Source organism: Embiotoca jacksoni, unplaced genomic scaffold (genome assembly GCF_022577435.1).
Source record: "Embiotoca jacksoni isolate LCO1_2020_lvr unplaced genomic scaffold, fEmbJac1.0.p SCAF_18, whole genome shotgun sequence".
Taxonomy (NCBI): Eukaryota; Metazoa; Chordata; class Actinopteri; family Embiotocidae; genus Embiotoca; species Embiotoca jacksoni.
In genome coordinates, this window is record NW_027185318.1 from 2,349,024 (window position 1) to 2,363,651 (window position 14,628).

General features: G+C 44.4%; 1 protein-coding gene across 1 annotated transcript in view; it reads right to left on the reverse strand.

Annotated features, from left to right (window-relative positions):
- Nucleotides 1-14,628, reverse strand: part of LOC138199812 (formin-like) — a 48,092-nt gene that overhangs the window by 17,687 nt on the left and 15,777 nt on the right. The window contains exons 5-14 of the mRNA XM_069152029.1: nt 13,876-13,937; nt 11,716-12,461; nt 9,228-9,369; nt 4,750-4,837; nt 1,925-1,986; nt 1,610-1,698; nt 673-802; nt 396-542; nt 236-295; nt 28-148 (exon numbers count right to left, since the gene is read on the reverse strand). Coding sequence (XP_069008130.1) covers nt 28-148; nt 236-295; nt 396-542; nt 673-802; nt 1,610-1,698; nt 1,925-1,986; nt 4,750-4,837; nt 9,228-9,369; nt 11,716-12,461; nt 13,876-13,937 — 1,647 coding nt within the window. The remainder of the gene's footprint in view (nt 1-27; nt 149-235; nt 296-395; nt 543-672; nt 803-1,609; nt 1,699-1,924; nt 1,987-4,749; nt 4,838-9,227; nt 9,370-11,715; nt 12,462-13,875; nt 13,938-14,628) is intronic.

The following is a 14,628-nucleotide window of genomic DNA, read 5'->3' on the forward strand; positions in this document are numbered from 1 at the left end:
ACTTGTACAACCGGGTATTTGTCCTACCAGTCAGTTCTCGCTTCAGTTTTCTGATGTCCTTGGTGAGGTCCTCAAACTTAACCTGAGCAGCCTGAAAGAAATCCGGAGGCTCCGGTAGCGGGAACACACTCTTCTCTGTGCCGGCGTGCTGGAAGAGTGAAACAAACATTAAAGTATATGAGTGTCGAGTAACAGATGCTGTAAAACATTGTCATTTTGACTGATAGTCACTTACCTTGTCAAAATTCTTCAGGTAGTATAAAACCACATAATCCACCAGGTTGGTACGATTGTCCTGAAGAGGAAATAATAAACAGTCAAGATGGAAGTCTGTATGAGCCCATTGAGCTGATGATCACCGGGACATTATTGCATTTTGTTAAGAGGTGTGTTACCCTGCTCTTGACATCCTTTAGCTTGGGGAGGATCTCCAGTCCAAAGCCATCAGCCTGACCTCTGGTCCGGTTCCCCCCATTCATGTAGTTCCCAAAGGCCAGAACGAGACCCACTACATCCCGCAAACTGTCACACTCTAGTACCTCCTGATAGACAGAGAGAGAGAGAGAGACACACACACACACACACACACACACACACACACACGGTCAGTAAGCCTTCATGTAGGGTGACGTGTGTTTCTGTGTTTGCAGCGTTTCTTGATGACGCTCTTACTTTGCTGACATTGGAGACGATCTGAACCTTGCGACGTATAGAGGAGATGGTGTCGAGGAATACTGACTGGAAGATGATGCAGTGGGCTCGACCTGCGAAGTCGGGAATCTGGGAGAGCTCGTAGAGAAACCTGGAAAACAAAAGGGGAGGAGGAGCAGAGGGAGGAGGTGGTGGAGGAGAAGAGGGTGTGATGTGTTATGACAGAATTAAACAAAATTTCTAACAGGAAGAGCTATTTTGAGTCCTTGGCAGGCAGAGTTTCCCTCGCGCAGGCCGGCTGAGTCAATGTTGCTGTTCGCAGGCAGCCGGCTGATAGTCATGAGCGGTGCTGCTCGGCTGGGTTTGAAAAGGTCCACGGGGTCGGGTGGAGGGAAAGCGGCGAGCGGGGCACGGACACTGATCAAAGGTAGCTCTGGCCTGATGCGGGACGACTTATGTAAACAGTGCCGTGTCGGAGGGGAGCGGAGCGGTAACATCCTGTGTGATTAGGCCCTGCTGATGGAGGCAGACACTGAGTAGGGATGACTCAGGCAGCTATAGTGACAGCTCTGGTCAAACATGGAAATAGGAAGGCCAGGCTGAGCGGCACCGCTGGGCCCGGGCCTCGTTAACTGCCAGGACTACTTGACCCTGACAGGAACTACTGAAGCAGTATCCATTAACGCATATGTGCACACGCAACGTTGAAGACCGCATGCAATACAGACTTTGTTGAAATAGACAAATGCTGCCCCTAAATTTAGGAGTTTAGTGTTTTACTGGTTTAATCAATAATGATTTTTACGTTTATTTTTTATTGCCCAAAACTACTGATATGATCTCTTTAAGGTTTGCCGAACAATAGTAAACTAATGATGCAATCACAGACAGGCATGTTTTACCATGAGAGTATAATTTCATCTTTGTATCATAAAACCTTTGGCGAAGATAATCTTACTGTTCAGGTTTGTCGAGGAGTTTGACTTCATCTTCTTTGGAAGTCTCATAGTGTTTCATTATCTTGCCGATCTCATCGCTGGTGGCTTTCTATCAATTCACACGATACAGAGATGTGTATCAGGGAAATGTTGCACACAGTACAAATATAAGCACTATAATTTTGTACAATGAGAAAAAAAACATTTTTTTTACACTGATTAACCACAAACTTAAAAGTCATTTGAAGTAAGACGTTTTTATCCGTTTTCTTTCACATGACTTTACAGCCTCATCCTTTTCACTGCTTTATGATGTCACACATGTGGCTACTTACGTTTTCATATAAAGCCTCGATGGTCTCCAAATCCACCACAGAGTTGTCCACATTAAGAACAGCTGGTAAAGATAACAACAGATTGTCATTATAAGCAATCAGTCTTATAAATGGATAAAAAGTGCTTAAAGCACAAACTTCGTTCCCATGCTACAGATGGTCCTGTAATTTTGCTCAACATTGGTTAGTAGAAAATTATATATGCGGCAAAATAAGTAAGACGCGCTACATATATTATAGAAAATATAAACTATTGCCAGAATATTTGACCAAAACCAGGGCAATGCTTGTGTGCTTCACCACATCAGCACCAACAACCAAAATACATAATCGGATTGGCATGTAAGTGAATGAACTAATTCAGAATATTAGCTTGAGGTGGTGGAGCTGGGAGAGTGGCTGGGCTGTGGGCGCAGAGATATGCGAGGCAGACTGGCTCTGTGACCGCAGATCCTCTTTCCCCCTTCCTCTGGAGAAGAGGCAGACGAAGCCTGAAGCTGTCGAACCTCTGAGCCCACGACTACGAGCACCACAGCCATCAGCCCACTAAGGATGTTTGAGAAGGGAAACCGAGGATGCAGGAGCAGGTAAAAAAGAGGAAGTCGATACAAAAAGCAGGAGCTTGTTTTTGCCTGCAGACTTTTACGTAAACTAAAAACACCAAGTGTGCGTTTACGGCTGCATTTAGACAACAGGTGTCACAGTTAATAAATCTGGTCATGCTTTCAAACCACGCGTGATTATGGAAAGTGGTCAATGTAGACGAGAGTAGAGGGCAGTCATAAACTAACTTCAGTGACATTACCAAATCTGGCCAACATTTGCATTTGCTATGAAAAACTACTGGTCATACTGGACTAAGACTGCAGCAGCAAATTACTGAGTCTGTGGAATTAAACTTTTTTATTTAGGATGACCCAATAGCCTCATGGTTAGGGCACATACAACAATATTAAAAATCCCCTTTGCAGCAGAGTCCCTCGTTAACTGCATGTCATCCCTTTGGTCTCTTTCCCAACATTTCCTGTCCATCTTCACTCTCACTATCCTAAAAATAGTATAAATCTGAAAGATTGTTTTAAATTTGTAACGGGAAGAAACTTTAATTGTCCTCTTGTCTCGTTCAATCAAAGTTTTAGGTGGAGAAATATGTTAATTGCATCATTGGTACCATGGCACAAATTAATTTTTAACAACTTCAACACTGCCCTCGTTGTTCCAATCACACACTACTTCCAGCTAACAAGGTAATACTTTGCATTCTGGCTCCCAGCTGTTCTGTTGCAGAGAAGCTGTCAATGTGGTCCCTGTGTCTGGTTTAGAGAAAACGCTGGAGGTCCATTTCCTACATCTTATTAGAGTGGATTATTCAGTCCCTCAGCCATGCAGCCGTCAATCACACACCAAAGGGGGGCCTGCTCCAATGTGCACAGGAGCACTCTGTTCCGAGGGGAGCCGGATATCTCTCCACACCGACAGATCAAAGCCGGCCTGCCAACGGCCTCACACCCTCTCCTTCCACTTCTTGCTCTGGTGTGTGTGTGTTTGTGTGCGTGCGGTGAGGTGGTGTGTGTGTGTGTGTGTGTGTGTGTGTGTGTGTGTGTGTGGGGCGGGGGGTGGGGTGGGGAGCCTCCCTTTGCCCTTGAACCATGGTGGCCCTTGAGGTCCCCCCGTCACTTGGACGGGTGCAGTTGACCCCCTCCCTCTTAACCAGAGTGCTGCCTTCTCTACTCCCCTCCGTCCCTCTCACTCCCTCCCTAGTAGTTGTAATTACATTACATGTACCATGTCCTTTTAATTTGGCAACAAAGGGGAAGCAAGCAGGCAAAGCCAGGGACTAGAGCCCTTAGAAGTGCTTATTAAGTTGCTGTCCCTCATTGTCAGATTCAAATAGTCCATTTCACATACACCTCCCATTAAGGCCCGAGGAAGCAGCCTCACGCTGGGTGTGAGTGGGAACGTTTTACCGAACCACCTCGACACACTGACACTGGAGCAGAGAGAAAGGGGAAAAAAATCTAAACAAGATGGCTGTCCTGGTGTATGTGCTTTTGGGTTGGTGTTTGAGGTGGTTTTATGTGGTAGCGCAGTGTCTGCTAACTGTGGAAGCTGGTTTTGTACACGCTCAGATCATTAGTGGGGTGTCAGTCCCATTAGGCTTGTGGAAACCGTCACTGGCTTACAATAAACAGATCTGCTGGCCGCATGCTCAGACTCGCAGGCGGCAGGCGTTCTCCGCCACAGTGCCAGGACGGGCCTGATTCCCGGCCCATCTATGATGTCCCCAGCACACATACTGTGTGTTTACACGCTCACGCAGCCGCTTAGACGCGCACACGCCAGAATTTTCCACACAGCAACCAGGCATGCAATCAATCTATGGGGCTCTTTAAATTAAGGAGATGGAAATAAAATTTGAACCAGTGCAGGAGGCCTGACAGAAAAAGTGAAAGGCTGCTTTCATCTCACTGTTACCATCTCACAATTTGACAAATCGAGGCATTTTTCTTTCCCACCGTGGTAACTGGAAAAATCATCCACTTGAAACACAAATTAGTCCCAAAAAAAAAAGTGTCTCAGGTTACAAATTAGTTGCTGTCAAGAGGAAGGAAATTACTGTCTGCTGCAGGGCTCACTATCTCATCTCTAAATATAACTCCATCTGCACTTCATCAGCAGTCATGCTCAATTTATTCTCAAATAGGAAAATATAGTCAGTTTATTACTGCTGAATCTAAATAAAAATGTCTTCCTCCTGTCCAAACGACATGAACATGATATCATATTTTGCACAAATCAGACATCCATCAGAGAATAGTTTTCACCTTGCTGGATGTCCTTCATCTCCAGATGCAGGCTCGATATGAGGATGCCGACTGTCTGTGAACGCTTCCCATCCAGCAGCTTAATAATCTAGAAAAAAAGAAAATAATTCGATAACTGGAATAAAATAAAGTCATAAACAGTGAATTCATTTCATCAATGAGAAGTGGGTAAAGGTCTCCTTCCTGGATGTGGATGATAGATGATGAGCGACCGACAACCCAGTTTAGTCTGCAAATCATTTGGATTGACACAAACGACCAAACTAGAACAATTATTGTCATAACCCATCACCGCGACGCAAACGAGCGCGCGCACTTTGCTCGGACTTTGTCAAGTTACATCAACGAGGGTGCAAAGTTAAAGAGGAAAAGTACCTCCTCCGGTTTACCCAAGAACACGTGTGAGATATAATCAAAAAATATCAAGTCGCAGTGAAAGTACAAAGGCAAAAGTGCCACCATAAAAGGACAGTCTAGAAGAGCAAGGCGAAGAGAAGCAGGGCTTTTATAACAAACTATAAATTCACAGGATTTTTATTTGTGCCTACACATGGTCACAATTACTTATGACTGAATTAGCCGTAAAGCCAGAGAAAGTTTTGGCAAGGTAAAGCCCTGCTCTAAAAGTTAATGTGTCAGGCTTCTTCATTAGGTATTATGGCGTTGTCGGCTACTGGGGCTGTCAAGTGGGAGCTGGAGAGCAGAAGCCTTAGAAGTGGGTATTGCATTACAGGGCGTTAGTGGGTGCCATGCTGCTTCCAGCTCTATTACCTGGATCACTGGGGATCTCCCACTCTGGGGACTTGAGACGGCTGAGTACCAGGCTTTCCCAACACCTCTAATTAACCACTTTGGACGGGCCACACTAAAAGCAGCCCAGGAATCCTTCCCGCTCACCGCGGCTGCAAAACGCCCCAATTAGCCTAAACAGTTAAGTTAATGAGAAAAGACAACTGATGCTGGATGCTTTGCTTTCAGACACGCAAACAGCTTGGATAAGCGGAGCGAGCCGCTCGATGCTGATGCTGAGACAGGTAGACATCAATAGCTAATGGCTCCCTCCTGTGGACACAAAGAGAAGCGAAGGCTCTTTTATTTGAAACTGCCTGCTAACACTTGATTAACAAAGACTTGAGAAAATAAACCAAACGATGGAAGGAGACACTGGGAGTGTCAGAGCCGTGAGCCGAAGCAGGTGGGCGATGTTAGGTGATGTGGGGTGGGTGATTCAGACGCAGAGATGAGCGGATAGTTTACACAGCCACGGCTGAGCAGCCAGCCTGCTCCCTGGTGACTGTCTGTATCACTATCTGTCTGGACTCATCCAGGCAGATGTTACAATAACAACTGGATCGAGACTTCCCATCAATAACCACCTGCGGTACACTCGGCAACCCCAGTCTCAGCCAGCGATGTTAACTTTCCGCCCGCTCGTCCACGTCAGAGCCGGCACTTCAAATATGTCTTTAATAAACCTTCTGTGATTGCTCATAAATTATTCCCATAAACTGGTTAAAGCTGCTGTTTGTTTAAGGAGATTCTCTGTGTGTGAACTTGATACAGCTTTGATTTATGAGCGTAGAAGAAATTGCAGTTTTTGTGTTTACTGATGCGCATATACAAACTCAACAGCACATTTAACTTGAATGATTTCTTCATTTTTATCCATCTCTCCCTCCTCATACCTCAAGAACGCACCGACATGCCCATCCTCTGCCTCCCCCCTACCCTCCTCCTATAGGTGCCCTGTCTCCGTCGCCTCCTCTAGCCACTGGAGTGAAGCCACATGCATGCAATTATTGCCGTGGTCCAGTCCGGTCCGGTCTGCTCTGCTCTGCTCTGGTGGGAGAGCTCTCTTCCATGTCATCTCATCAGCTTTGATATGCTAATCAGCAGAGAGAAAAAGGGCTCCAGAGTAAACAAGAGCTTTGATTTTTTTCCACGGCACACATGATAAAGATTAATGCACTCATGTAGGCATCGGCAACATCCCCCGAGTTTAAAGTTCTGGCGTGTGCAGTCGTAGGAGAGCGGGGAAGTGGCTCATATGCATAATGTACACACACATTCCTTTCCCACCCACTCATCTCCTCTCGCCGCACACAGCTGCAGGTTGTGGTGTTAGCATGATCTGGCAACACTTTCTAAGCAAGTGCAAAATGACTCGTGAGGATGTACTGTCATCGCACACGTGCCTTCAGGCACGCAGACACACACATGAACACACGCACGAACACACACGAACACACGGTAAGTGAGGGCCACTCTCCTTCACAGATACACAAACATTAGAGTGACAGGACGGGAGGGAAGGCGGCACAGAGCACCACTGTCTGGTCACATTCAGCAGAGTCAACGGTCGGTCTATTAATTCAGCAAAAATTAATCAGCAACTATTTTGGTAAACGATAAATCAATTTGAGTTCTGTTTTTAAATGAAAAATAAAAATGAATCGATTATGAAATAATTGTTAGTTGTAGCCCTACTGGGGACACATTTATAAATCGTTTATATAAAATGTATAAACATGGTTAGTAGAACCAAATAAGGGCAATTTAAAACTAGAGAATCAGACAGTTATTCAGCAACCTACGACATAATAAAGAGAAATGTTAAGAGCAGCTTGCAGAGATGCTTTAAGGGGAAAAGCCAATAAAAAATAAGGACTGAACTCTCAGAGCAAAAACGGTTTCTCAGTGTATTCTGTTTAACTTTATCCACGTTTATCAATTAATTAGCGATGACATCACCATCATGGTCTCTACCAATTTCCAAGGCCATGTGGAAATGCTTCCTACCAGAATCATATCATAAGGACAATATATCTTCTGTGAATAAAATGTCTCCCTTTAGATAACATGTTGTTCATAACTAATGCTACATGGTCATACCAATACATGTTTCAGAGGTTGTGTATCTGCCTGCCTCAATACTGAAACTTCAAAGGGTTCAAACGGGCGACTTTTAACCAACTTAAGCCTTCAACAGCACCAAAAATAACCAACATTTATTTTGAAGTACTTAGTTAAGTCCACATTGAGTGCCACCGTCCTCCCCTTCTTCACCATCTAATTTGTCTTTATTCACTTTCTTTCCCATAAAGTTAACAAAAGTTAGAAATGCATGTGTCTTCAATTCAGTAGCTACTAGTCTTCATCCCACTCTCATCCCTTCCTTCCTTCCTAGTCATCCAAAACTTGTGTTTTCTTCATTCCCTTTCGTTTCTTTCCCACCGCTTACCCTTCTAAACTTCTTGGAAGTCATCATCAGTAAGTGATTAAGATGATTTCTCTCCCTTTCACCCAGAGTATAAACTTTCACGGATAAAAAAAAAAAAGATTAAGTAAACAACTTTCTATTATTTTGATGACCTTTCCAGTGAATTGGACTCCTAAGCAGGCTGAAAACAACCGTGGCTTCCCGTATTCACTTTTCCTCTTGAATCTTAGACTTGGACTCTGAATGCTCTCCTGGGCTCTAAACACAGACCTTTCTATTAAATATAAGTCTGCAGTATAATCACAGTAATAAGGGGGGGGGGACTAAACAGACGAGATAACAACCCCAGTCAGTGTCAAAGATCCTTCTTCAAATAAAAATGTCCTGATTGAGTTTTTTGATTGATATGAATTTGTTTGAACAGTGTTCCCATCCGAAGGGTCAAAGCTCCTCCAGGCTGACGTAAGACCAGGCAGGAGACAGATGTCTGTCTGAGCTGGATCAAATGTTGGGACAGTTTGAGTGACCAGACTGGATGGAGATCAAGGACAGAAAAACACACATACACGCACATTGTGGCCCTCTGGAGCAGAGTGGAGCCTTAAATTGATCAGAATAGGGGATGTGTATGGATTTAGCGGGGAAAGTCTGGGTCAGTGGCTGATTTTTAACTTCTTGGACGCCACCGTGAGGACCATGAGGCAGCCAGGATGCTGACGCAGCGCTGGCTGCAGGAGAAGTGCAGAGTTGCAGCATTTGACAGGACACCAACAAGTGAGTCTTTAGTGGATGGAGGGAACGGTGGATCGATCTGGCAGTGAGCCCATCTTTGTTCATTTTTTTTTACTGGTTCCATCTTTAAAAACATTGTTTTAACTTTCATAAGTGCGCAAATGGAAAAAAACCCAACATAATTTTGAAAGCCTGCCGACACTGCAGCCCCGCACGGTGAGAGGAGGGTGGTGGAGGGGGGGTGGGGGGGGGGGGGAAGCACGCACTCACAAGGGAGTGAACTTGATAGCCTGTGTTGGCCCAGTGCAAGACCTGGCAACTGCAGGCAGCAGTCTGGAGGAGGACTTGATGAGACGCACAATCTATCTCTTCCTTGTTCACCTTTCGTTACCTCTTTCTGGAATTTATGGTTGAAGATGACAGCAGACAAAATGGCTCTTTCAAACAAAACTAGATAAGAAAGCACACCCTCCGAGAGAGAGAGAGAGAGAGAGAGAGAGAGAGAGAGAAGAACAAATGAATCTACCTTCTTAGTTTTGGCTTTCTTCTCAAAGGTGTCAGACAGTGGCTTCTTCTTCGGCTGCAGCGTGGCCTTCGAGAAAAGATCCTCAAATTCATTGGTGTTGACGATGTTCGGCTCCTCCAGGGAACCCCAGAGTGTGTTGTTGCTACGATAAAAAAAAGAATAATTTCATTAAAAATATCGGTGCATCAAAACTTGAGGTTAAAGGGTGCAAAACATTTGATCACGGTCACAGGCTACAAGAGCTAAACAAACTGTTCTATTTGTGGAAGCTTATTTGATGTTTACTCGATCCATTTTGCTGTCCGACAAAAACTTGGCAGCGACGTTCCTGACTTTAAAATGCACTGTTTATGAGCCAGGTGATAAAAATAACAAACATTCAAGAACCGCTTGTTTCTGTAATACGGGACGATTTCCCACAAAGACAAAAATAAGGGAGACAACGCTGTGTTTCAGAAGTTGCTGAGTAACATGGAAAAAACAAACAGAGGCAGAAGCAAGAACAAAAGGTGTCTAAAGTCAAGAGGATGTTACAAACATGACAAGTTTTCTCTATAGTTCAACTCAACCCATCTGGCTATGCTTTCCCTCGCCAAGTCTGTGAATGAAATGGACTTTAACAGCACAATCAACAGACTCACCACCAAATAAACTCACTCTAAACAAAGATTTAGGAATGATGATGTTTGCTATTATGTTTTCAGACATCACAGTTCCTCCTCCAGGTCATCATTTAATGACCTTACAGTTCTTCTGTTATGAGACTGGAAGGTCAATCTCCAGCGAGAAAGACAACGTGAAAACGAAACACTGCCGGGAGGCTTTTTAATGGCTTTAATACCAGAACAATCAGCTGCAGTGCCACAGTGACTCAATCAGGGTCAAGAAGGTCCAGTTGTGTCTGCGTGCAGTCGGCCTCCCGTTGCAGTGGTGTGAGCACTGACGTGGGGCAGCCGAGAGGTTTTGTGTCGAGGATATAATGATACCGTCTCAAATAAATACTCCTTTGATTTTTCTCACCACCGTGAAGCCCAGCGAACATCCCATAACTCTGAACTCAACGGGGCGGTAAGCTAGCTTGGAAAAGAAAATTACACCCAAAGCCCCCCCTCCCCCCCAAATATTTCCATGCAGGATGACTTTCTATCTCACTGGATTATATCTATAATTGAATTCAAATCCATCCTTAAAGTTTCCCTTTTCATGCAGCTTCCCAGGGAAAGTGTGTCCAGCCGGCTGCCAGCTATACTTGGTGTATTAGCGTACTTTCAGACACTGGGCATGATTTCAAACCTCACACCGCTCCCCCTCATAACTCAGAGCCTCGCACCCTTAACAGAGATCGCACAGCTGATCCAGCTACAGTTAAACATCTGACCCATTTAATGCCCCTTAACTTTGCCCTTTCCAGTTAAATTTACAGCTGACACGAAACTGCTGTAGTGTAGTCGGTCCGTGAACCACAACTCCGCTTCCCCCACTAATCCAGCCATGGAAATACAAGGCCATAAAGCTGGCACTCCGAGGCAACAACCACAGCCACTGTAAATGGTCTGGATAATCCACTTACTATTACACAGTATCTAAACGGGGCCTTTAGACGAGAGAGTGTTGTGCAGCAGCTATATTTCTGATATCACTCGGAAATCTCTGGAGTGTTCAGGCCAAGATTTAGAGCCCATTATCCCGGAGCCAATGAAGCCGACAACTTCATTTAATCCAGGATAACAGTGCCAGAATCAGCTGACTGTTGGATGTGCCTCTCTGCTCGGACTCTTCAGTCTGTCTCTTGCTTCTCCGCTTTCATAAACACTGATACAATTATATATCAACCAATTTGTTGGTCTAGCTCCAATATTTAATCTGTAATAATGAATACAAACATGAACTGAGGTCGTACGAGCCGTAGGTCTAATTTAGCTCAGGGCAAAGACATGCAAATGTGGCCAGTCATCAGGATTTATCATCATAAATGATCTCCAGTTGAATTCTGGTTTAATACAACTTAGTTTTTAAAAGCTCTGCTCCCTATTGTTGTCAATCGCAATAACAAGTTACACACCAAAGTAATTCCTGATATCTGGGTAAGGAACACAAAATGTTGGCACAACAGTCTGAGATGGCGTGAAACTGTCACATGATCATAGAGGTGGTTTACCCTGATTATCTGAACCACCTTATTTGGAGGTCAAATTCAAAGCGAGGGCCCTGAAATGTCTGAAATAATCCTTCATTGCTCAGAAACATGGAGTCCTTTCACAATTACCACATGCAGAGGAGGTCAAAGTTGAACAGTCCATGCAACTGTGATAGTTCACTAGTTTGGGTAATAATCTCTTTACCTCTAACCTGTTTAAAACCAGTATGATATTCGTACCGTTTATTTTTCTTGTTTCTTGGCAAAGTTTCTGCAGATCTATGAACGTGAGAATAATTGCACTCACAGGGAAAAACCCAGGAGGGAATTACAAAGCAGCGTTGTACGTACTTGTTGTCCTGTATCTGAATCCTGGTCCAGTACAGAGGCTTCATGGGACAGGCCGGCTCGATGGCAGCTTTCCGCGGGGCCTTCTCCACTTTCTGGACAAAACTAAACCCTCCCATAGGGGGAGGAGGTGGAGGGCCGAAGCCTGGAGGAGGGGGAGGAGGAGGTGGACCACCTCCAGGCAGGCCAGGAGGAGGTGGTGGGGCTGGTGGTGCTGCAAATCCAGGGGGAGGAGGAGGAGGAGGTGGTGGTGGTGGTGCTCCAAATCCAGGGGGAGGAGGAGGAGGAGGAGGAGGTGGCGGTGGTGGTGGTGCTCCAGCGGGGCCTGGCAAAGGGGGAGGAGGAGGAGGAGGAGGGGGTGGTGGTGGTCCTGAGAAGCCTGGTAGGGGAGGGGGAGGAGGTGGAGGTGGTCCACAAGGCCCCGGGGTCGTTTCAGCTTTTAGGTTGAGTCCGATGGAGTCCAGGTTGAGTTTCTTGGGCAGGTTCTGGCCGGGGCTTTGTGCTACAGCTCCTCCGTCACCCTCGGGGCTCTTAATGAAGGTCTCCCTGTCCGTCTGGATGCCCACGGTGCGGCAGGTCTTGGTTGCAGGGTCATCGGCAGTGGACACGGCGGCGTCTCGGACCTCGCTGCGCTCCTGACCCGTATTGTACGACTTGTCCCGCTGCATCTTAGCAATGAGTCCCTCCAGGTGAGACATGGAAACTGCATGCTCACCTCGCAGTTGGAAGATCTGAAGCTCACAGTCCGACTGTAAAGAGCAGAACGCCAGATTCAATCATTTCCCATCGTGAATAAAACCAGTGTTTTCCTGAAATGAACTTGTAGTACCGTGTATCATTTTTCTTCCGAGGGGTCCACATGAAAGTGATTCTTGATTTAAAAAGAACACTTACACTAATTTTTTCAACTTTGTTTTCATTGGTTCCTTATTCCCATGAAATGTTTCCCTAATCTACAGTAAAAATCAGGTAACTCTAGTTTTCATTTGACATTTCAAACAATGAAAACAACCCAACCAAAGTGAAGTATTGATTTGAGACAGAGAGGAAACTGTTTTGCAATAAATCTTACACATGTTCCTTATTAACTCCCGTCAGTTTAGAAATAGCATTAGGCACGTTCCCACTCTTTGTTGTGGGTTGACTGTGGTACATGTTCCTCTGTGTCAGCATCAGTCCTCTAAAGGTTGACATCAAATTAAAGGCTTTCAGCAGAGCGGCTGAGAAACCAATTCTGAGGTCAGACTTTTCGAGGAAGTGGTCCATAAAGCAATTTATCAGTGGTACAAATTATGTAACACGGCCAGAATAAAAACATTGTTTTTCCTTTGTTTAGGTTTTCCAAGGACACATTTGGTTCTTGTTTAAATTGGCAGAAGAAAACCACCTGTAAAACACTCCTAACATTTGATAACTGAAAAACTGACAAATCTTTAAGAGGGCTTGAACATTTGGAAGCCATCACATTATACTTAACATATAGTCCAAGCTTGCATAAAACAGTAAGTTATACTTGGTAAAAAGCTTAACATTAATATTTTCCAGTGAATTAACAGTTTTACTTTAAATGTTATTCTTAGATTTTACCTTGATTATTTTAAATAATCACATAATGAATTTCGGATTCACTTTTGATATCCAAGTGGTGAAAACAGATATTTTCTTTCTGGTTTCCTCATTAAGAGACAGATCTAATGTGATCTTTCCAGTTAAAATAAGTATTTTTGTGTCTCATACCAGCTTACATCCACAGTGTCTCTCTTTATCATAAAATCACACCGACGTACTGCAACTACATTTGATGCAGGTCTTGATTAAGTTACTATAGACTTTTAAAAAAACACCACCTAGCAACTTCGGAAAATGGGATGTTGGGGAAAGTTTTAGTGCAGTGAGTGAAAACTCAGCAGATCTCAGCAGAGTGCTACAGCTGAACATTTCATGCTTACATGGTGCCATCTTGTGGTCATGACGGCCAGCTGCTATGACAGACCGTAGGCAGTATTAACATATAACTTAATATGTGGTTTATGTCTGACTGAAAAGGGTTTTACGTATCTGACAACGATTTGGTTGAATTGTTTATCTTCAGTGTTTAAATCTGGTATGTACGTAATTGATATGTTCTCAGTCGACGCCTATTAATGTTATACGACGACTTACATGCATTCTCTCCAGATCTTCCTTGCATTCTCTCTTCAGCTGCAAAAGGGAAGCCTGGTGCTCTGAAAGAAGCAGAACAAGGACACTTTCATCACATTTCACTCCTCTGGCAGTTTGGATTAATAAAAAAATACATTGGAGAGTACAATTATTTCAATAATCGCTGCTACTGTTAAAGAGTTGTGCTGGTTTTTTTTTTTAATAGATCCTAAACTAAAGGGTTGAACGTTAGTGTGCTAAACCACTTTCAAGCTAATCTGCAAGACAGGAGACATCTCAACCACATGTAGAGCTATTTTAAGGTGGTAACATATGACAGAAGGGTGGGACGCTTTCTCTATAAAGGAACATATTTAGAACTCAACCAACCTGTTTTAAATCATACAATCAGGCTTGCACAACATTTTTTCAGGTAAGAACACAAATGAACGAGAACTAACGCCTTGTGGTCACATGTCCGCACCAACCAATCAAGTTGGGAGTTCACATCCATGTCTGTTCAGAGCCATATAATACATGCAGTATGTTGTGGCGTCTGTGTTTGAATGCTTTGGGGAATGCACCTCTTTCACTGCCGACACTTTGACTCGTCACAGTAGGCAAAGCAAATATTCCTTAATGATGGCTGCATGCCACTTAGGGGAGGTCCTGCTTCTGTGAGTGCTGGTTCACTGTCATGACTAACTGGGAGCCATCATTAACTCCACCTGTGTACACCTGCTGTGACAGGTCACAATGAAAAAGGTTTACGGA